At 49.5% G+C, this 23607-nt stretch overlaps 2 protein-coding genes across 5 annotated transcripts; one reads left to right on the forward strand and one right to left on the reverse strand.

Moving 5' to 3' along the window:
- Positions 1-1905: 1905 nt before the first annotated feature.
- Positions 1906-5054, reverse strand: EMC6 (ER membrane protein complex subunit 6). 4 transcript variants are annotated; one of them, XM_048519433.1, is made up of 2 exons: positions 4938-5054; positions 1906-2433 (listed from the first exon to the last, which is right to left on the reverse strand). In XM_048519433.1, the coding sequence occupies exon 2, from the start codon at positions 2390-2392 to the stop codon at positions 2060-2062; it is 333 nt and encodes a 110-aa protein (XP_048375390.1). In that variant the 5' UTR covers positions 2393-2433; positions 4938-5054; the 3' UTR covers positions 1906-2059. The 4 variants fall into 4 exon arrangements, with proteins under 4 accessions (XP_048375390.1, XP_048375391.1, XP_048375389.1 ...); XM_048519434.1 differs by having other exon boundaries at positions 1906-2436; positions 4938-5049; XM_048519432.1 differs by lacking the exon at positions 4938-5054 and adding an exon at positions 4611-4864 and having other exon boundaries at positions 1906-2436.
- Positions 5055-5077: 23 nt separating this feature from the next.
- TAX1BP3 (Tax1 binding protein 3) lies at positions 5078-17286 on the forward strand. The gene is made up of 4 exons (XM_048519430.1): positions 5078-5223; positions 10901-11020; positions 14094-14171; positions 16523-17286. Exons 1-4 carry the CDS (start codon positions 5185-5187, stop codon positions 16658-16660), a joined length of 375 nt encoding a protein of 124 aa, XP_048375387.1. The 5' UTR covers positions 5078-5184; the 3' UTR covers positions 16661-17286.
- Positions 17287-23607: the final 6321 nt, after the last annotated feature.

The raw sequence follows: 23607 nt of genomic DNA on the forward strand, positions 1-23607 counted from the left end.
CCAAGCAGAGTGCATTTGTATTAAGTCAATGTACAGAAGGGACATGAGTTTTGTACACAGCCAGCTCGGGTGTCCACATTGCCATAGTGGAAGATCACGGTTTGCAATAACCACATTGGTGCCTGCGTGCACCTGGGATCCATACAACTTGAATACAGATTACTGTGAACTAAATTGCTGACAATGCGTCTTGGTTCTGGTGTACTTTTGGGAGGGTCGATTCTCTCTGACAGCTGTCTTGTTTTTGATAAGCAGCAGTGGCGTAGGAGCTTAAGAGCTCGTGTATCTAATCTGGAGGAACCGGGTTTGATTCCCCGCTCTGCCGCCTGAGCTGTGGAGGCTTATCTGGGGAATTCAGATTAGCCTGTACACTCCGACACACGCCAGCTGGGTGACCTGACCTTGGGCTAGTCACAGCTTCTTGGAGCTCTCTCAGCCGCACCTACCTCACAGGGTGTTTGTTGTGAGGGGGGAAGGGCAAGGAGATTGTCAGCCCCTTTGAGTCTCCCATAGGAGAGAAAGGGGGGATATAAATCCAAACTCCTCCTCCTTCCTCCTCCTCTTCTTCTTCTTCTAAGCTCAGTTTGTTATCTGCCAAGAATGGCTTTTGTAGTTTTGGTATAATGGGGTGGCCAACCTATGGGACTCCAGATGTTCAGCATGGCCAAGGGCCGATGGGAATTGTAGTCCGTGAACATCTGGTGTGCCATAGGTTGGCCACCCCTGTGGCTAAGAAAAAGAGCCATTAGATACAGTAAAAAGTTTCTCCTTGGCTGCAGAGAGGGAAGGAGGCCAGGCAGACAGGAGGGAGGTTCCTGGGACATTTACAAAGGAGTCAGCTGCTTTGAACTCTGTGGGTCTGAGCAAATATGTTTAGGGCAATGCAGTCAACTGCTTTTAGGTTAGGCACACTTTCTTCTACTTCCACACCCTTGTCTGTATCCAGTGAACAGAAATGACAACTTGCCTCTTGCTGGATTACCAACAGAGAAATGAAAAATTTTGATTTCCTGAATGTATCCAGTGCCTTTTCTTAGTCAGAAGTAAGTGAAGCTGGATAATACATCTCCGATGCCATGCTAGGTATGAGTGAAGGAGATGGCTGGGGAACGGATGGGGGGAGTTCTTCAACCTGGGGGCATATATTGAAAATGGGGGGGAGGGGGGAGATTAGGACTGATTAAAGGAAACATTTCTTCACGCAACGCGTGATTGGTGTTTGGGATATGCTGCCGCAGGAAGTGGTGATGGCCGCTAACCTGGATAGCTTTAAAAGGGGCTTGGACAGATTTATGGAGGAGAAGTCGATCTATGGCTACCAATCTTGATCCTCCTTGATCGGAGGTTGCAAATGCCTTGGCAGACCAGGTGCTCGGGAGCAGCAGCAGCAGCGGGCCATTGCTTTCACATCCTGCATGTGAGCTCCCAAAGGCTCCTGGTGGGCCACTGCGAGTAGCAGAGAGCTGGACTAGATGGACTCTGGTCTGATCCAGCAGGTTCTTTCTTATGTTCTTAGGGCCACTGCTTTCACATCCTGCATGCGAGCTCCCAAAGGGACCTGGTGGGCCACTGCGAGTAGCAGTGCTGGACTAGATGGACTCTGGTCTGATCCAGCAGGCTCTTTCTTATGTTCTTAAGGCCATTGCTTTCACCTCCTGCCTGTGAGCTCCCAAAGGCACCTGGTGGGCCACTGCGAGTAGCAGAGTGCTGGACTAGATAAACTCTGGTCTGATCCAGAAGGCTCTTTCTTATGTTCTTAAGGCCATAGCTTTCACCTCCTGCCTGTGAGCTCCCAAAGGCACCTGGTGGGCCACTGCGAGTAGCAGAGTGCTGGACTAGATGGACTCTGGTCTGATCCAGCAGGCTCTTTCTTATGTTCAACATATTTTCAAAAAAAAAACAAGCTATTTTGCATTCCCTTTAATTAGAAGGATTCTACAAGCTTGTTTTCTAGCATAAGTTACAGACAGAGTTAGCAGTACAAGGAATGGATCAACAAACTCCTGGGGAAATGGTCTGGCAAATGTCGGCCTGCTGCATTTGAACCCACACACACCTCCTAGTAAACGTGCACCATGCCATACAAGAAAGTCCAAAAGAGGATGTACGTGAAGAGGCCCCCGATCAGCCCCCCAGTAAAAAGGGGTCGTCGAGATTTAAAGTACTTGCTCCACCGCCGCCCAGCTTTTAGGACCAAGAGCACCGAGAGCAGGACGGAGGCCAGGAAGTAGAAGATGAATCCATGCAGGCCAGTCAAGCCAAGAATTCCGGCCGTTGCTCCCGAGAGGGCAGACACCGACGTCCGGCAGTAATCCAGGATAGCCGCATTCCCTCGGACTGCCGCTTCACTGATGAACTGGGGGCCTTCCCGTTTGGCCACGACTACAGCCATAGCTTAAGAGACTGGCTTCAGCGGCGCTGCTTTTGACGTTTCTACTTTTTTAAAAAAAAGTAAGTCAGGTTTGATTCTTGGGGAGAAATCATCAACCAGAATTTACAGAACAACAGATTGTTGGCTTCGTATCTAAACCCAGTTCATAATTTAATAACAAAAATACAACTTTCTCCAAGCAGACATACACAGCGCAGTATATTTTATACAATGAGAATCCCAACGCGTCCTTTGAAGCTAGTTTCAGATAGCAGCTGTGTTGGTCTGCAGAAGAACAGCTAAATTTGAGTTCAGTAGAGCACCTTGTCAGGAATCCATGCCCTACAAAGAGTGACTTAGGAAACTGGGGATGTTTAGTCTGGAGAAGTTTTCAAAGATGTTGATATGTTCCAGCAAAGACCAAAAAAGAGCCCTGATACACCTTGAAGAGTAATACATTTGTTGTACGATAAATTTCTCCTACAATAAAACTGTTAACCTTTCGGGTGCCATCGGACAGCTTCAAAAAAGCATACACGCCTGATCCTTGCAGCAAAGGGAGAGAAAAGTAGGGTATAAAAACAACTCTTCCTTTCCACGACAACGATAATGGAATTAAACAAATCTGCCACAAATCTAAGCACTAGGCAAGTTGGAAAGAAATCAGTGTTATGTACTGTCGAAGGCTTTCACAGATGGGCAACCTCCTAGAACATAGGTGTCAAACTTGCGGCCCTCCAGATGTTATGGACTATAGTTCCCATCATCCCCTGCCAGCATGATGCTGGCAGGGGATAATGGGAACTGTAGTCCACAACATCTGGAGGGGCGCGAATTTGACACCTGTGTCCTAGAAAGACCAGGGGTGCGACAAGGCGGAGGCAATAGCAAGCCGACCCCCAAAACGTCACTTGCCTTGAATGCCTGCAGGGGCCTCCAACTCTGCCTCCCCAGATGTTCATGAACTAATGATTCCCATCAGTCCCTGCCAGGGACTGATGGGAATCGTAGTCCATGAACATCTGGAGGGGCAGAGTTGGAGGCCCTTGCAGGGAATGCTCAAAGTCGGCAAAAATAGGCAAGGCTTACCTGTTTGGCACCTGTCCTTGACAAGAAATAACCGCCCAGAGCCCTTCGGGGGAGGGGCGGTATACAAGACTAATTATAAATAAATAAATAAAGCTTTGAGAGCCAGTCTCCTGAGGGCCAGCTTAATTATTCGCTGAATAAAACCTAAGTGAGCGGAGAAATCCAAAAAATCCAAACTTCACATACACGCTACAGGGGTCAGTGCTATCAGTCACAGACCAGGAAAGGGATTTAGGCGTCTTAGTTGATAGTTCCATGGGAATGTCAACTCAATGCATGGCAGCTGTGAAAAAGGCAAACTCTATGCTGGGGATCATTAGAAAAGGAACTGATAATAAAACTGCAAGGATTGTCATGCCCTTATATAAAGCAGTGGTGCTAATCGCAAGACTTGGGAGTACTGTGTCCAGTTCTGGTCGTACCACATCTCAAAAAGGATATTGAGGAGATAGAAAAAGTGCAGAGAAGGGCAAACAAGGATGATTGAGGGACTGGAGCACCTTCCCTATGAGGAGAGGCTGCAGCGTTTGGGGACTCTTTAGTTTGGAGAGGAGACGTCTGAGGGGGGATAGGATTGAAGTCTACAAAATTATGCATGGGGTAGAAAATGTTGACAGAGAGAAATTTTTCTTTTCTCACAATACTCAGAACCAGGGGCATACATTGAAAAAATGCTGGGGGAAGAATTAGGACTAATAAAAGGAAACACTTCTTCACGCCAACGTGTGATTGGTGTTTGGAATATGCTGCCACAGGAGGTGGTGATGGCCATACCTAACCTGGATAGCTCTTCTAAAGGGGCTTGGACAGATTTATGGAGGAGAAGTCGATTTATGGCTACCAATCTTGATCCTCTTTGATCTGAGATTGCAAATGCCTTAACAGTCCAGGTGATCGGGAGCAACAGCCGCAGAAGGCCCTTGCTTTCACCTCCTTCCTGTGAGCTCCCAAAGGCACCTGGTGGGCCACTGCGAGTAGCAGAGAGCTGGACTAGATGGACTCTGGTCTGATCCAGCTGGCTTGTTCTTATGTTCTTTAGATCTACTCCATTTTAATCCGACTGCGACGACGCCACAACAGCCCCGATTTCCCGCCCCCTCCCAAGCCTCGGCTCCTCCTTTCTCCCTTTCAAACCCTGAACTCCTCTCACCTTTTTCTCCGCCAGAACCCCCAGCGAACAACAGTCGACCTCCAGACCCCCTCACCGGAAGTGGCTTCGTGCCGCCATCTTGGCCCCAAGAGGGTGCCGGGAGCGAAAAGAGACCAGGCGTCGGCTTCCCTGCCCACGTAGTGTCGTCAGCGCCACCGCTTCCCTCTCCCCCCACAGCTGCCATAGAGACCGCGCGCCTCCGCTCACTACTTCCGGTTCAAACAGGAAGTACCTCTACATTCTCGGTTTTAAACCAATCTACTCGTACTCGTAACGGCAGGGTAAAGCGGTGAGCAAGCCGGAGCAAAAAAAAAAAAGGCACAATACCTTTCATTGAGGAATTCCCTCGAGTGACGCCCAAACCTCGCGCGCTTCAAACCATCGGTGCGCGAGCTGTCCCCTGAAACGCTTCTGCGCATGCGGAAGGAAGCGGCGCGATCACGTGACGAGGGCGGGGCGAGAGGGCGGGCCCGCGCCCCGGAGTGGGCGTGGCCGAGGGCTGGGTGGGGCCTTTTGTTCGGTCCGAGGGAAGAAAGGGGAGCGGCTGCCAGTGGAGCCGAGCCCAGCCGGGGCCATGTCGTACATCCCGGGGCAGCCGGTGACGGCCGTCGTGGTGAGTAGGCGGGAAGCCGAGGGGGACCGACCGGGGCTCACAGACCAGCCGCCCCTGCCCAGCGGTTCTTGTGGGGATGGGGCAGTTTCCCCCCGCCCCCGTCCAGAGACCCTTCCTCCGCCTTCCTTAGGAAGGGTCTCCCTTAAAAACCCCCCACGGATTGTGGGACACCTGTTGGGCTGGACTCGCAGGGGTCTGCAACCTGCGGCTCTCCAGATGTTCATGGACTACAAATCCCATCAGCCCCTGCCAGCATGGCCAATTGACCGTGCTGGCAGGGGCTGATGGGAATTGTAGTCCATGAACATCTGGAGAACTGCAGGTTGCAGACCCCTGGAGCACAGGTGCCAAACTCCCGACCCTCCAGATGTTATGGACTACAGCTCCCATCATCCCCTGCCAGCATCATGCATTAACATTATGCATTAACATTATGCATTAACATTAACATGTGAGAATTAACATGGTAGCATTACCATAAGTTTCTAACATCCTAACATTATTAAAAAGCAATGGAAAACAAAATTATAAAAAATGTATGTATTTTACAACACCTGAAATTGACACTGATTCCTAACCACGCAAAGGTTTATTATGTATAGTATTATAGTATGGCTTTATTTATAGCAAGTCACCTACCCGTTGGATTGCAGCGGGATCGGATCAGGAGGGGACGCTTTGCAAGGGAGGTTTCAATTGGGGTCCCCATCCCGCATCCTCCCCCCTAGGCTGGCCCCTTGCTTCCCTGCCCTCCGGCCACCTTTCTTCATAGCTGCCTGAGGATTTGCTATCTCCCGCCCGTCCCTCTAGTTGCTTAGTTGCATTTAACAACTTGCCACCCTCCTTTATGAGGTTTTAAAATGCCGTTTGAACGTACTGATGTCTGGCTTTTGTGGGTTCGTAAAAGGTGGGGAGCCGCCCCATGAGTAGAAAGATGGAAATAAATAACGTTTGACCCTTTCTCCTGTGTGCACGAAGAATGGGTGTGGGTATGTTTCGTAGGATCCCTCCGTTCCTTTATGATATATTCACAACGACCCCCGTTTCCTCCTTTGTCTTCCGCTGAACCTCTTGAGATGTCAGGAGGGCGCTGCGTTGACGGCTGACACAGCTCTCTGTTGTTGCCAGAACTGACTTTGGCAGTGCTGTTTACGTGTAAGCTCTGTTGCTCAGTGGGTTTTCCTTTGACATAAAGGTATGTGCTGGAGTGTCAAATTCATAAGGACTGGATAGGACATAAAGGGCCTGGTTTTTTTATATCCCATCTGACCCTTGTAACAAATAAGCTTGACACTTTGATATATAGGGTGCCCTACAGTGGCAGAAGTTTTCTTTCTTCCGTTAATAATGTCTGTGCGTCACACAACGATGTCCGAAGGCCCTGAAATGCCTAGAGTCCCCTCTCTGATGCTTTTTGTGTGAGTCTTGACAAGACATCTATATTTAGGTTTTGCTAGAAATGTTATTTCTGGACTTCTTGCCTCTTTGATCTGAGAAGGACGCTCTGTTCATCTGAAGCTCATGAACGTCTGTCCCATAAAGCATTTCGGGAATTGCCGGAGTGGTGCATTCTTCTCAGCAGCATTTTCACACAGATTCGTGAATCGAAGCATGAATGTGCGCATTTTCTTCTTGTTTAGTGATTGGGGCGGAATTGGAGTGCCTTTTCTCTCCATGGATGTCATTCTTAACCCTCCTGCTTCCTGTCATCCTGATTCCCGTGTTAGTGTTTGCGTCCTGAATGTGTGTCCTCGTTTCACCCTGGTTCTGCCCTTTAACTGTTTATTATTGGATTTACTTTTCCCCTTTACCCTTTTCTGAGTTGTCTTCCTCACCCCCAATAGACAAAGGCCTTCTTTTCTCCCTAGCTGGATCTTTTTGTGTTTAGCTGATATTTCCCTTTAGGGAGTGGCCGGTGAGTCAGAGCTGGGTCAGCAAATAGCCTGAAGGAGTGGTTTTATTTATCTCTTTTGTGCAGTCTGAATAAGTGTAAGTTGGTCGTGCGGGTGTGGGCTTTTCTCCGTCCTAGGACAGGAAGAGAGATTCCTTGCCTGGGGCTTTCTTGCTGCAAACAACGCACCACAGTGCTGTGTGTCGCCAGACAAAAGATACCGTATCCTCCTTAGTCCCGGGTCTGGTCTTCGATGAGGTCATCGTTGCAGGAATGTGGATGAGTAGACAACAAGTTGTCAGTGATAGATCGCCAGCCAGAAGCCTCCCTGGGTTATTGCAACAGACGAGGGGGCATAAGTTTTTAGGAGTTTCAAGCCAGTAGATGGAGGGGGAATGTTGAACTCCAGTGGGCAGAGTTTAGCCATACGAACCCCATGAGCATCAAATAGTACCCTTTGTGGTTTTCAGGGGGACCCTGGCTCAAATTAATCCGTTTTGCAGGATGATTGGGAAAGATACAGTGTGAGAGAAACTTCCAAACCCCTTTCAGGAGCAGCAGTGGCGTAGTGGTTAAGAGTAGGTGTACTCTAATCTGAAGGAACCGGGTTTGATTCCCCGCTCTGCCACCTGAGCTGTGGAGGCTTCTCTGGGGAATTCAGATTAGCCTGCGCACTCCCACACACGCCAGCTGGGTGACCTTGGGCTAGTCACAGCTTTTTGGAACTCTCTCAGCCCCACCTACCTCACAGGGTGTCTGTTGTGTGTGGGAAGGGAAAGGAGTTTGTAAGCCCCTTTGAGTCTCCTACAGGAGAGATATAAAGGGGGATATAAATCCAACTCTTTTTCTTCTTCAACTATAGCGTCCCATATGGCCTCGTGATAATGTATTCAATTGGAAGGAAAGGGTTGACATATTGGTGCTGGTGGAAGTGACCCTATATAGCAGTGGTGGCGAACCTTTGGCACTCCAGATGTTATGGACTACAATTCCCATCACCCCTGCCAGCATGGCCAATTGGCCATGCTGGCAGGGGCTGATGGGAATTGTAGTCCATAACGTCTGGAGTGCCAAAGGTTCGCCACCACTGCTATATAGGGTTTTCAAGGCAGGAGACGTTCAAAGGTGTTTTGCCATTGCCTGCCTCCCAAGTGGGCTGAGAGAATTCTAAGAGGACTGTGACTGGCCCAAGGTCACCCAACAGGCTTCAGGTGGAGGGGTGGAGAAGCAAACCCGGTTCTCTGGATCAGAGTCTGCCGCTCTTAACTGCTATGCCACATTGCAAATTGGTAGCCCTAGTGTTAACGTTCCATGGTGTTTCCTTGCTGGCAACCACTACAGTATTAGATATCACCTTTGCCCTTCTGCTGCGTGGCTGCAGTAAAAATACTGAAGATAAAGCAGTGTCCTTCTTTCTGTCTCAGATTTGGAGGCTGGGAGTGTAGATCCCTGAGGCCCAAAACAAGAACATAAGAACAAGCCAGCTGGATCAGACCAGAGTCCATCTAGTCCAGCTCTCTGCTACTCGCAGTGGCCCACCAGGTGCCTTTGGGAGCTCACATGCAGGATGTGAAAGCAAGGGCCTTCTGCGGCTGTTGCTCCCAAGCACCTGGACTGTTAAGGCATTTGCAATCTCAGATCAAAGAGGATCAAGGCCACGGGAAGTACTGCGAAAGGGTGAAACGGGCTTCTTTCCTGGTCATTGAGGTCGCATTCTGGACGCGGAAGGTTCTTCCGTGTTCCCGGCTGCTCTTTCCCCCTCCAACAATTTGTCTCAGCCGTCCTTCTCCCAAAGAATCAGTGATTCTTGTCCTACAGAGAGAAAGTTCTGGAGAGAAAAGAAAGCTAGAAACGGGCGTCTGACCTCAAGCCAAAGCTGCTCTTCGAATCCTCGGAGGCCCAGACACCGTCTGTTTTAGCGCCGGTGGTCTTGATCTGTGTTCCTGAAGCACGGCAGGAGCTTACCTCTGCCTCCGACCTTGTGCCGTCTGACCTTTCGGCCTGTGTAACAGCCAAAGAAATTATCAGCCACTTCCGTCCTCTGGCTTCGTTCGGCTGCCGCCCCTTCTTTTCCTGCTCCTGTCTTTCTCTAGAAGTGGCTGCTCTTTCCAATGAGCTCATAACAAATTCCAGTCCCCAGTTCTTTTTTTTTTTTAGTATAAAAGGCTGCTTGTTTACACAAGATGAATCCGGCCCCCCCCCCCCCCCCCCCCCCCGCTAAAACTTCATACTGGGCCTCTTTGGCCTGGGGGAATTGGTCTGGCATATCGAGAAGGAAAGACACTATGGAAAAAGAGCCCTATTTCAATGCTACTGATTCAGGGCCAGATATTATTTACTTTGTATTGTCGAGAACTTTCACGGCCGGAATCACTGGGTTGTTGTGGGGTTTCCGGGCTGTATGACTGTGCTCCAGTAGCGTTTTCTGCAGACGTTTTGCTTGCATCTGTGGCTGGCATCTTCAGAGGTTCAGATCGTCTGAAGATGCCAGCCACAGATGCAGGCGAAACATTAACAGAAAATGCTACTGGAGACGGCCATACAGCCCGGAAACCCAACAACACCCCTATTATTTATTTAGTTATTCCATTTATACCCCGCCCTGCACTGAAGTCCCAGGGCAACTTACATAATGGGGTTAAAAGCCCAATTGCAATCCTAAAAACATAAAAACAGATATGGCTAATCGTTCCCGTTATGGAAACCATCTTTCTGTGCCTGACCGTAGCATTAAACCGGTGGGGGAAGAACAGTATTTGGAAGGGAACAGGAAGTAAATGCTTATTTGGCTGCCGTGCTCCAGATTCCTTATTACGTTTATTGCTCAATTGCAAGCAATTTGCTTGTCAACCCTTTCCACTGGAACAATACATGAATGAGAAAGACCTCAGAAGTCAAAAAGAAGGTAAATTAATAAAACTTCTGTGTGCCAAAGACTCATTTACAACAGATACTGTGGCAGTTTTTTAAAAGCCATATTGCTCCTCCAACTTATGGCAACATTTAGCGTTTCCTGGTTATTCTAACCTGGCCTAGGCCTGCCAGTTTTTACATCTTTGATGTTTTAGCCTGGACACCTTTATAATATTTGTACCGACTTTTTTGTCTTAGTGCCAATCAAGGTAAAGTTGAAAGTTAATGGTTCTGTTCAGTCTCGGTTGATTCAGTGCAGGATCTAGCTGTGTCCAGCAATTCAACAGCAAATCTCTTTCTGCTGTGATGCACTCCCACGCCTCGCTGTTGGTATTTCCCTTGTTTAGCTTCAGAGAACTTTGCTTCCTCTTTTAACCAAGCATGGGTCAATGAAGAAGAAGAAGAGTTTGGATTTATACCCCCCTTTCTCTCCTGTAAGGAGACTCAAAGGGGCTTACAATCTCCTTGCCCTTCTCTCTCCCCTCCCCCACAACAAACACCCTGTGATGTGCGTTGGGCTGAGAGAGCTCCGAAAAGCTGTGACGCCCAAGGTCCCCCAGTTACCATGTGTTGGTTGCACAGGCTAATCTAGTTCCCCAGATAAGCCTCCACAGCTCAAGTGGCGGAGCGGGGAATCAAACTCGGTTCCCCAGATTAGAGTGCACCTGCTCTTAACCACTACCCCAATGGTGCTAGAGATGCATCTGGCAGACAAACCTGAACGTGTTAAAACGCAGTGCTCTTGAAGTAGCTTGCTCTGTTATCGGGAGTCCAGAGTCCAGAGCTTAAACGGACGTGTTGTGAGCCATAGGTCTGCAATCGAGCTAAAAGCCATCAGGTTCGCTTCTGACTCGCCCTTTCTTCTCCTTCCAGCAAAGAGTCGAGATCCACAAGCTCCGCCAAGGGGAGAACCTGATTCTGGGCTTCAGCATCGGAGGAGGCATCGACCAGGACCCGACCCAGAATCCCTTCTCGGAGGACAAAACGGACAAGGTGGGGACCGAGCCCCCTTCTTCCCCCAGAAAGGACTTCAGCAGGCTGCGCCGTGTTCGGATCCAGCCAGAGCAGCTTTCTCCTGTCCACTGTAAAAACCAGCCTTGTTCCTCAGCAGGGGTGTCATGAAGAGCGCAGAGCCAGAGGCATAGCTGGGCCAGAGTGTGCACTCTGCTGCCCCCCCCCCCCGGGGCTGCCCCTTTCCCGTACCCCCCCTCCCCGCACACTTACTTTGTAACTCAGGGGAAGTGGACTCTGTATCACAAATTCTATTGCACTGTGAACTCCATAATGGGGAAAGGGAGGCTTTAATTCATCCATTGTTCGTTCAGTACAGAAATTTAACTATAGTTAATTCCGATTCAGTCCTCGTGAGAATTTTACTGGAAGACCGAGTTTCTTTCATATCTCAGCAGGTAGCTAAATTTTGTATGCTGGCACATAATAAGCGAAGAATCATGTTAGGACCAAGAGCCAGACCACATGATGGTGACCGTAATAATGCTACAAGCTGATGATATTTTTTTGTGTATAGACTTATACCATGGATTTCTGTACAAATTTGATTTTTTTCTTTTGTTTATTGTTCTTTTTTTTTTTGTTCTTCTCTTCTCTTTTTTGCTGGCCTAATGGCCGTAATAAAACTGACTGACTGACTTTAGCAAACCGAGCAGGCTGGAGAACCGGCCTGCCTGTGTTCCCTTCCAGGCTGCAACTGACCTGGTGGGAACTACATTTCCCAGGAGACCCTGGGAAATGCAGTTCCCACCAGGGCCTTTGCAGCCTGGAAGGGAAAAGGCAGGCCTGTTCTCCAGCCTGCTCGGTTTGCTAAGTAAGTGTGGGGGGAGGGGGGAATTTTCTGCCCCCCACGTGACCCAAAGCCATGCGCCCGGTGCGTGGTGCACACACACCCCCGTCCCCTGGCAGCTCCGCCACTGCACAGAGCAGGTGGACGGTCTGTTCCGAGAGTTAGGGTTTCCATAGAAAAAGAAAATACTTTGTGCCCTAGTAATAGGATTATTGCTTTCCCATAACAAGGGAACATTTTTTATTCCATTTCTCATTGTGTTGTCATGTCAGAAATATTCTGTAGACAATGGCTACTGCTCATCCGGGGCTTGTCTAAGGATAGATCATTCACCTTTTAAACGACCTTGCCTGCTTTCTCTGACATCTCCTGAGTTGTTTATGCAGGCATTTGAGGTTCTTGATATCCTTATCTGTTCATAGACAGCGTACTACTAGGTTTCCCTCGCTACCACTTCCACCTCTTGGCCCACTGCGGTCACGCCCCCAGTCTTGCTTGAATAACAGGAACCAGTACTTTGGTAATAGACAGGGACAGAGCGAGGGTGCGTCCTCTGGCCCTGCCACGCCCCTGGAACGCCCTTGCCACACCCCCGCAGGGGTGTGTGCCCCCCTTTTCCCTTGGAGCTACGCCTCTGGTAACAGAATCCTTGTTTTATTGATAGCAAGCATAGGTATGTAACTTTAAAAGGGTCTGAACTGACCGGCTCCTCACAAAATACTAATTATACGTTCCAGCGGTTCCCCTCCTGCCCCCCTCCCTCCTCAAAGGACCCAGCTGCCAGGAAATGGAAGGGCTGAGGGGTGGGGGATGGGGAAAGAAGGAGTCATGCACATTCCAAAAGGCAGATAACATTTGTGACTTGATAACTTTCTTCCTCAGAGCAGTGGTGGCGAACCTATGGCACTCCAGATGTTCATGGACTATAATTCCCATCAGCCCCTGCCAATTGGCCATGCTGGCAGGGGCTGATGGGAATTGTAGTCCATAACATCTGGAGTGCCAAAGGTTCGCCGCCACGGCTGTAGAGTCTGTCTGATTGTATTGATTTATCTGAACACTGCTGTGAGCCGCCCTGAGCCCATCAGAGGATGGGCAGCCTATAAACCCAATGACAAATAAATAAATAAAGCTGTCAAAGAGCCGGTCCTTCCCTTCTTTCAGGGTCGCAGGCGCATTTAACATGAATTGAAGTCCGGAGTTTTGGAGCCAGCTCACACGGCTGCTGAGGAGCGTCCGATCAGACTGCCTGTTCAGTGGGGCTAAAAGGCGGCCGTGGCCCAGGGCTAGTCTAGTGACTCATGTGGCCAGGAGGAATACAAAGCCATGCCCCTCAGGTCAGGGTGTGTCAGGACATGCATGGGCCCAGGGCCGCCTTGAGAGGCCGTTTATCGCCTCGCGATAAAACCAGCAAAGAGGAAACAACCACCCCACCCTGATTTGACCAATGTATTGTTGAAGGCTTTCACAGCTGGACTCAATGGGTTGTTGTGGGTTTTCCTGTTGTGTGGCCGTGGCCTGGTAGATCTTGTTCCTAAAGTTTCACCGGCATCTGTGGCTGGCATCTTCAGAGGTGTATCACAGAGAGAAGTGTGTTACACACCGGAACAAGATCAACCAGATCACAGCCTGGAAAGACCACAACAACCGGCTGATTTGATCCGTTTGGGAGTGGGGGTGGGTGGGTGGAGGGTTTCCTCAGCTGGCTCGCAGGCCTGATGAGTCCTTTCAAGGTAGCCACACGCACACCAGGGCCTGGACTGATCAAGTGTCACATTCGGCCCTTGTAACAACTGAGTTTGACACCTGCTCTAGGTCTTCTAAACCAGTTCTCTTCTGCCTCAAACCCTCTTGGGGACCGCAGATGTTTAAATGACAAGCGCATTCCCGGTTTTGATGATACCCCAATCTAAACACAGACGGCACCCATATTGTGCATGGGAGAGTGTTTGGAGCTAGATTCTCCAGGCCCAGCCCTGCCTGGAGAGCCAAGCACTGTCACGGAAAACAGCTGAAAGGACACTTCACCAAGCATTGTACAGATAACGTGCCAGGCAGCGAAAGGAAATTCCCCGCTCCCGTGCAACGTTCTGTGTGCCCATTAATGGTTTGAGCAGACTGACAAGTTGCTTGCAGGAATGAATCTCTGCCTGACCCAAGATTGTTGACACTGCTGGAGGTGTGTGTGTGTGTGTGTGCGCACAAAAACGCATCATGTTGTTTCATTGCTGATACGAGTAATTTTTCCCCCTCCTCTCTCTGCAGGGCATTTATGTCACAAGAGTGACGGATGGTGGCCCAGCAGAAATTGCGGGGCTTCAGATCGGAGACAAAATAATGCAGGTAACAACCCGGCACCTCTTCTTACCCTCCCCTTTTATTTCAGCGAACAGCCAGGCAGGCCTATAGCGGCCATCGTCCAATTACTTTTTATTCCCTGGCTGCTCAGATAATTAAATTTTAAATTGTAATAGCGCAGTAGTTCTTTGTGAATCGTGAAGATTCAAGGTGCAAGTCGAAAAATGAAATCAGCCATCTGCCCATTTACTCCTTTTGTTTAATCACCCTCGATTCTTGTGGAACGAGCAGCGCCTGATCCTGTCTGGGAAGCGAGTTGCAATAAACGTAGTGGGATTTACTTGCGTGTAAAGGTGTTTGTGGTAGCATCCCAAGACTTGTGAGGTTAGTTGCTGAGTTCTGAGTCCATTAAATTCTGTCATTTGGCTGAGAGCCTAAAGCAGTGATGGTGAACCTTTTTGAGACCGAGTGGCCAAACTGCAACCCAAAACCACTTATTTATCGCAAAGTGCCAACATGGCAATTTAACCTGAATACTGAGGTTTTAGTATAGAAAAAATGGTTGGCTCCAAGGTGCACGTTACTCAGGAGTAAGCTTGGTGGTAGTCGGTGGCTTTGCTTTGAAGGAACTGGGCAACGCTTCGAACAGGTGAATCACGACCCTAGGAGGGTTTACTCAGAAGCAAGCCCCATTGCCAGCAACCGAGCTTACTCCCAGGTAAAGGATCATGCTTTAGTTCTTCCCATGAAAATCAGTAGGGTTTAATAGCGCTTAACAGGGTTACCTACACTGCTTCCCCAAAACTAGGTCTTAGGTTTAATGCTAATAATCTCCCTGAAATAATTACACTATTATCACATGACAAACTCTGTGCACGCGTGCCCACAGAGAGGGCTCTGAGTGCCATCTCTGGCACCCGTGCCATAGGTTCGCCACCACTGGCCTAAACACTTTTTGGCCCTAGCTTGTCCGATTCCTTTTCTGCCTGCTTGCGCCTTCCCACTTGGCTTCTGTCTGTACAGGTTCCATAATCCCTACAATAGCCATTTTGGGTGGCCAAAGGTCCCCACAACCCGTGTTGGTCACCTGTGGAAAAGCTAATTAGCTCCAACTCAGCTCTAGCAACATTGAGTGATGTATGTAGTTTAGTTACAATACCAGCAGTATTGATAAGAGGTCTGTATTTTGTTCATGCGGGTGTTGTAGAGTGCACAATCTGTTCCACAAAGCCAGGAAGCTTTTAATATCTTCATTTATGTCTGTAATCAACTGTGGGGGTTCTTTGCCTTTCAAAATGTGTAGCCTTAAGCTTAAAAGAAGAATAGTTGGATTTATATCCCCCCCTTTCTCTCCTGTAAGGAGACTCAAAGGGGTTTACAAACTCCTTTCCGTTCCTCCCTCACAACAAACACCCTGTGAGGTGGGTGGGGTTGAGAGAGAGCTCCGAAGAACTGTGACTAGCCCAAGGTCACCCAGCTGGCGGGTGTTGGAGTGCACAGGCTAATCAGAATTCCCCAGATAATCCTCCACAGCTCAAGCGGCAGGGCGGGGAATCAAACCCGGTTCTTCCATCTTAGAGTGCACCTGCTCTTAACCACTGTGCCACTGCATGTTTAGCTTGATGGTATCGTTGGTGTTTGGAATATGCTGCCACAGGAGGTGGTGATGGCCACTAACCTGGATAGCTTTAAAAAGGGCTTGGACAGATTTATGGAGGAGAAGTCGATCTATGGCTACCAATCTTGATCCTCCTTGATCTCAGATTGCAAATGCCTTAGCAGACCAGGTGCTCAGGAGCAGCAGCAGCAGAAGGCCATTGCTTTCACATCCTGCATGTGAGCTCCCAAAGGCACCTGGTGGGCCACTGTGAGTAGCAGAGTGCTGGACTAGATGGACTCTGCTCTGATCCAACAGGCTCTTTCTTATGTTCTTAAGGCCATTTCTTTCACATCCTGCACGTGAGCTCCCAAAGGCACCTGGTGGGCCACTGCGAGCAGCAGAGTGCTGGACTAGATGGACTCTGGTCTGATCCAGCAGGCTCTTTCTTATGTTCTTAAGGCCATTGCTTTCCCATCCTGCATGTGAGCTCCCAAAGGCACCTGGTGGGCCACTGCGAGTAGCAGAGTGCTGGACTAGATGGATCCAGCAGGCTCTTTCTTATGTTCTTAAGGCCATTGCTTTCACCTCCTGCATGTGAGCTCCCAAAGGCACCTGGTGGGCCACTGCGAGTAGCAGAGTGCTGGACTAGATGGATCCAGCAGGCTAGTTCTGATGTTCTTCTGTTGTTTATATTGGATGTGAGATTACTGTATGGTTCTTTTGTCTGAATTGTGTTGTAGTTTGTTTTTGTCCTCTGCTTTTATACATTCAACAAAGAATCCGATTCCTGCCGCAGGTGAACGGGTGGGACATGACGATGGTCACCCACGACCAAGCGCGCAAGAGGCTGACCAAACGGAACGAGGAAGTGGTCCGGCTCCTGGTGACCAGACACTCGCTACAGAAGGCTGTCCAGCAATCCATGATGTCCTAACTGCACTGTTGGGCCGCGATGAAGAACCTGGACGGGGGACCGGGAAGGACATTGATCATAGTTCACCAGCGAACCGCAGCCAGATCCTTTGGGTGGACGCCACTAACGGCCAAAAAAACCTTCCGCAGAAGCAGCACTGCCCGCGCCATCTCTGAACAAGCGCGCTCTGTGCGTACACAGAGGTGGCTGTGATGTGGTGGGTACCACCGTGTTGTCTCTGAGGAGGGTTTTTTTTTTTTGGTGGCCCAGTTGGACCGCTGTCCGAGCTCAGCCCGGAAGCATAGCAGACATCCAGTCGAGACACTTTTGGGGGAAATGAAGCCAACCCGAGGTGTATCTATTCTCCCCCTTGAGTGCCGAAAGGAACGGAGAGATCCCTGGCAGATTCCGCTCATTTATTCTGCCCGGGTCTCGCCTTGCCGGGGTCAAAAAAGCCACCGTTAACACTACAGATGGGAGGGACCAAGCTCTGGCGTTCCTGGTGACGTGAAGGCTTTCTTGTTGGGGTGGGAGGGATTCTGTGACTCAGACACCAAATGCTCTTAACCTGTTTTGAAAGGCAACCAAAGCACATTTCATGTTTGTTAGAGAAGGCATTACTGTAAATAACCACTTGGATACCGTCATTGCCTGGTCTACTTCCGTATTTCTCGTTTGGAAACTTTGATTTGATTTGTTAGGTTTGTATACCGCCCGCCCCCGAAGGGCTCAAGATTAACCTGCCAAATGCCGTCTGTTGTACAGGCAGAGGGCGGGACTGCTGTGAAGAGCTCCATGGCCAAGATCAAACCAAAAACACCTGCAGTGCCAAATCCCCATGGGGCTTTCCTGGACAACTGTGTCGGGCATTAAGAAGAAGAGAAGAAGAGTTTGGATTTATTATCCCCCCTTTCTCTCCTGTAAGAGACTCAAAGGGGCTGACAATCTCCTTGCCCTTCCCCCCTCACAACAAACACCCTGTGGGGTAGGTGGGGCTGAGAGAGCTCCGAGGAAGGTCACCCAGCTGGCGTGTGTGGGAGTGTACAGGCTAATCTGAATTCCCCAGATAAGCCTCCACAGCTCAAGCGGCAGAGCTGGGAATCGAACCCGGTTCCTCCAGATCAGAGTGCACCTGCTCTCAGCCACTGCTGTTAGCCACTACGCCACTGCTGCTCCAAGAGCTTTGCAGCTGATGGACTTCTATCTTAGAAACGTCCTGGGTTTTTTGTCCTTCGAGTCACACCTGAATGATGGGGACTCGGAAGGGTTTCCAAGGCAAGAGACTTTGGGGGTTGGTTTGCCATTGCTTTCCTCCATGTCACGACCCTGGTATTCCTTGGAGGGCCCCCACCCGAATGTGACCCTGGGGTTCTTTGGAGGGCTCCCGCCCAAATATTAGCCAGGGTCTGAGCTGACCCAAACGTGACCCTGGATTTTGAAGGTAGTAGTATGAAGCCTTAACCATTCTGACTCTTGGTGGTTTCTTCATGGGTACCAAATTCTGCAGCCTTGGAAGGGAGCAATTTCTTCTAGAAGAAGAAGAGTTTGGATTTATATCCCCCCTTTCTCTCCTGCAGGAGACTCAAAGGGGCTTATAATCTCCTTGCCCTTCCCCCCTCACAACAAACACCCTGTGAGGTAGGTGGGGCTGAGAGAGCTCTGAGAAGCTGTGACTAGCCCAAGGTCACCCAGCTGGCGGGTGTGGGAGTGTACAGGCTAATCTGAATTCCCCCAGATAAGCCTCCACAGCTCAGGCGGCAGAGCCGGGAATCAAACCTGGTTCCTCCAGATTAGATACACAAGCTCTTAACCTCCTACGCCACTGCTGCTCCTACCTACGCCACTGCTGCTCCTACCTACGCCACTGCTGCTCCTACCATCAAGTGGCTGAACGTGCAGATGGGAATCTCTAACAGCATCCCTGCTCCAACTTGGCAAACGCTTTAATGTTTCGGGACAGCTAGTAGTCGAGCCTTAAGCTTTTCTTAAGGTTCTCCACCATGCTTTGGGATGCCAGGGAAGGCTATTCCTGGTGCCGAACCCCGATTGCTGCCAGAGCAGAGGAGTATCCCATTGCTGTGGTCCCTTTTGCAGGCAGATAATCTCTGGCTCTTTTCGGCCCTTCCAAAGTTGGCCTTTGGTTTCTCTTCGAATTGCCCTCTTTGCGATTGTCCTTTCTTCAGCGCTCTCTGTAAATAATCCTGTGGAAGTTTCACTAACTTATTTCAGTATATTACTGCTATCCCACTTGCGTGCCAATTTTGCCTGAGTCATATTAACTCAGGCTGGGAGTGGAGAGGAAAGAACCCTTCTTTTCCACCGGCCCCCTCCTGAACTGTGTTTTCTTCTGGGGCCTTTTTATAACTTGAGCTACAAACCTCCTGGTGGCATAGGGGTAAAAGCCAGTCCACAACAGCCTGATTTGTTCTTGGCGGGGGGAGCATTTTGTGGTCGACGCTGCTGCCCTGCCTGATTTTGCATACAATAAAACTCAGCCGGGTTTTCTAGTGGTTGCCTTTTTCACTTTTTCTAACCCGAGATCAAAGCATAGCTGGCTTAACAGCTGTTATCACAGAAAAGCAATTTTTCTTTCTTTCAGGATAACAGGACAGGTTATTAAGCAATCTACAGGTCTGAGACCTGTTAAAGGCTTTATCTAGATCAGAGAGGTACCTCAAACGTTCCCTTCTCTCTGGACACAGTGTGTAACAGACTTCCCTCTGTGATACACGTCTGAAGATGCCAGCCACAGATGCAGGCAAAACGTTAGGAACAAGGTCCACCAGACCACGACCACATAGCCCAGAAAACCCACCACAACCAGTGTATGGTATGTGTTTCCCCCATCCCACTGAAAAGTACCTTACCCTATTACAGCTAGAGTTCTGTTGCAAAGCTTTTAATCATTATTAAGAAGCATAGGTGTTTTACACCAACTGTCCCCGGCAGTCTTGCAATAAAGTTTTAGAAGAAAGAGGCACTTCAGAGATTGTCTGACATTCTCCAGCCTCTTCTTCCTAACAGAAGGAATCATCCATGGCTGATCTTGGGCCAGGGCTGACGGCTCGCTTCAGTTTCTCCAAGTCCATGGTGCTGACCCTGAGAAGCATGGCTGTTTACTCCTTGCTTCACCTGTTCCCAGCCACCTTCTCCGAAGGTGATTACTTTGTAAGTTAGCAGGGGCCAAGTGGCTGCAGGTAAAAAGATTAGTATACAGTATGTTGATGTCGAGCTTCTTGCCTTCTGCCCTTTGAGCAGAAGAGAGGCTTCTGTTCCCCCCCCCCCCCCCCGAACGCATCAGGGGGCTGGAAACACCCAGAGGCATAAGGGTGACAGTCAGGCACAAGGGTGACTTGTAGTCTCAAAAGCCCGATGGAAAAGTCTGGTGCCTTATCGCCATTCCACACAACAAAAGCGATCCTTCTTAGACCGAGAATGACTTGGGGACAGGCTGACCCGATTAGTTCTAAGGGAGGGTGGGAGAGCTTTAACCAAAGAAGTGCTAGTAGCCTGGGAGATCGATGCAATGTGCTGGTAATGCTGGACGATAAAAACGACGTCGAAAAGGATGGAGAAAAGGCCGAGACCAAACTTGGTGAAATCTCCAAAGATCAGGTTCCATTCATCTAAAGGGAAAGGGAGGAAAACGTTCTCTGAAATGAAACTGAAGAATTTCAAGCAACTGGTTTGAAGGGGAAACGGAAAACACTTTAAATTTAGCAGGGGAACAGTTTTTAGAAAAAGCTTGCCAATTGTATGGAAGGGGGCAGTGGTGGGATCCAAAAATTTTAGCAACAAGTTCCCATGGTGGTGGGATTCAAACCATGGCGTAGCGCCAATGGGGCATGACGGGGGCGGGGCTGGGCATGATGGGGGCGGGGCATTAATCATTTCTCAGTTACTGTAAAAAACTCTTACTGTAAAAAAAAAGTTCCTAATTTCCAGCTGGTATCTATCTGTCCATAATTTAAATTCATTATAGCAAAGTCACTGTAAATCTGCTACTGCAAGCCACCGTAGAAACTTAACTACTTCTCCTCCTACATTTGACTGCCTGTCAAATACTTAATACTTTCAAATACTTCATTTTGTTTCTAGAAATCAAAAGAAGGAGACTTTCCTTAAACAAGGAACTTTACCATCTTTCTAAAACATGTTTTTAAAACAGCCCAACAGGGAGAATTATCCCATTTTCTACCTTCGCTAACCAGCCACATAGGAAACAACAGGACTTGATGATTTTTAGACCTAATGGAATTCTAATGGAAAAGCAGACCCAATTAGTAACCCCCTCTCGGCACATACAAATAATTAGTAACCCACTCTCGGGAACTGGTGAGAACCTGCTGGATCCCACCTCTGGAAGGGGGGTATCCCCCCACCCCTTTTCTCATAACACTAGAACTTGAAATTAAACAATTATTCACTTTTGCATTTAGGAGAGGAGGAGGAGGAGGAGAGTTTGGATTTATACCCCACCTTTCCCTCCTGTAAGGAGACTCAAGATGGCTTACAAGCTCCTCTCCCCACAATAGACACCCTGTGAGGTAGGTGGGGCTGAGAGAGTTCTGAGAGAACTGTGACTAACCCAAGGTCACCCAGCAGGAATGTAGGAGTGCGGAAACGCATCTGGTTCACCAGATAAGCCTCTGCCACTCAGGTGGAGGCGTGGGGAATCAAACCCTCCAGATTAGATGGGACGGCGGTGCTTCACCGGTGAAGTGAACATCTGAGATTCCCTGCCTCCCAAGCTATGCTAACGGCTGACAAACGGAGACAGCTTTTACAGAAACAAGTCAGTGTGGGAAGGGGAGGAATTAAACCTTCCATGAATGGTGTGATTTTCAACCAACGGTTGTCAGAAGTGTTTGTTAACGGAGCCTCGTTGTACAAGGCAGCTGGTGTGTAATGCAGTGGATGGCTGTGTGTGTCTCTCTCCCGTGGGCGACCTGAGAGCTCCTGCAGCCAGCCGGCTGAACCCTGCAGGAAACCAGGTGCTGACCCAGATGGGGTTCCAGCCGACACGTGGAAGACCCACAAGTCGCCCCCCTCCTGCTTACTGTTGTTATAGGACTGCAGAAACATCTGCAGCAGGCTGAACGCGCCACCCATGAAGTCCAGCAGAACATTGCCAATGCTCCAGCCCGAAGTGCTCTTCCGGCGAAAGTTCAGGTAGGCCTGAGATGGGAGAGAGGAACCTGGTGAGTCACGCACAGGAGCAGCAGTGGTTAACAGCAGGTGCACTCTAATCTGGAGGAACTGGGTTTGATTCCCCGCTCTGCCACTTGAGCTGTGGAGGCTTAAGAACATAAGAACATAAGAACAAGCCAGCTGGATCAGACCAAAGTCCATCTAGTCCAGCTCTCTGCTACTTGCAGTGGCCCACCAGGTGCCTTTGGGAGCTCACATGTAGGATGTGAATGCAATGGCCTTCTGCGGCTTATCTGGGGAATTCAGATTAGCGGCCAGTGGTGGCGAACCTTTTTGAGGCCGAGCGCCCAAACGGCCACCCAAAACCCACTTATTTATTGAAACGTGCCAACACGGCTATTTAGCCTGAATACTGAGGTTTTACATAAGAACATAAGAACAAAGCCAGCTGGATCAGACCAGAGTCCATCTAGTCCAGCTCTCTGCTCCTCGCAGTGGCCCACCAGGTGCCTTCGGGAGCTCACATGCAGGATGTGAAAGCAACGGCCTTCTGCGGCTATTGCTCCCGAGCACCTGGACTGTTAAGGCATTTGCAATCTCAGATCAAAGAGGATCAAGATGGGTAGCCATAAATCGACTTCTCCTCCATCAATCTGTCCAAGCCCCTTTTAAAGCTATCCAGTTGAGTGGCCATCACCACCTCCTGTGGCAGCATATTCCAAAGTCTTAGTTTTTAAAAAACCGGTTGGATCAGAGGCATGCGTTACTCGAGAGCAAGCTTGGCGGTTGTTGGTAGCTTTGCTTTGAAGAAACCGTGCAACTCTCCCAACGGGTGAATCACGACCCTAGGAGGGTTTACTCAGAAGCAAGCCCCATTGCCAGCAACTGAGCTTGCTCCCAGAATAAAGAAGAAGAAGAAGAAGAGTTTGGATTTATATCCCCCCTTTCTCTCCTATAGGAGACTCAAAGGGGCTGACAATCTCCTTGCCCTTCCCCCCTCACAACAAACACCAGGTGAGGTAGGTGGGGCTGAGAGAGCTCCGAGAAGCTGTGACTAGCCCAAGGTCACCCAGCTGGCGTGTGTGGGAGTGTACAGGCTAATCTGAATTCCCCAGATAAGCCTCCACAGCTCAGGCGGCAGAGCTGGGAATCAAACCCGGTTCCACCAGATTAGATACACGAGCTCTTTACCTCGATTTCGAATACCTTTAATGGCATATAAACCGCATATACATCACAAATTTAAAACAAGTTTTACAATTTCAAGCGCATTGAAATAACACCGTTTAAAAATTTAGCTCTTTACCTCCTACGCCACTGCTGCTCTCTAAAGGATTGCACTTTAGTTCTTCACATCTGTGGGGTTTAACAGCACTTAACAGGGTTACCTACACTGCTTCCCCAAAATTAGGTCTTAGGTTTAATGCTAATAATCGAGCCCACTAGCCCAGGCCAGCCTAGATGTGTGTGTGTGTGTGTGGGGGGTGACTCTGTTTGTGCGTGCCTACAGAGAAGGCTCTGAGTGCCACCTCTGGCACCTGTGCCATAGGTTCGCCACCTCTGGATTAGCCTGTGCACTCCAGCTGGGTGACCTTGGGCTAGTCACAGTTCTTCTGAGCTCTCTCAGCCCCACCCACCCCACAGGGTGTTTGTTGGGAGGGGGGGAAGGGAAAGGAGTTTGTCAGCCCCTTTGAGTCTCCTTACAGGAGAGAAAGGGAGGATATAAATCCAACTCTCCTTCTTCGCTTTTGGCCATCTAAGAGAACTTCTTGGGCTACTAGCCTGCCTGTCTGCCCGAGCCATCCACGGCCTGAACG

The sequence above is a fragment of the Sphaerodactylus townsendi genome, linkage group LG16 (genome assembly GCF_021028975.2).
Source record: "Sphaerodactylus townsendi isolate TG3544 linkage group LG16, MPM_Stown_v2.3, whole genome shotgun sequence".
NCBI classification, from domain to species: Eukaryota; Metazoa; Chordata; class Lepidosauria; order Squamata; family Sphaerodactylidae; genus Sphaerodactylus; species Sphaerodactylus townsendi.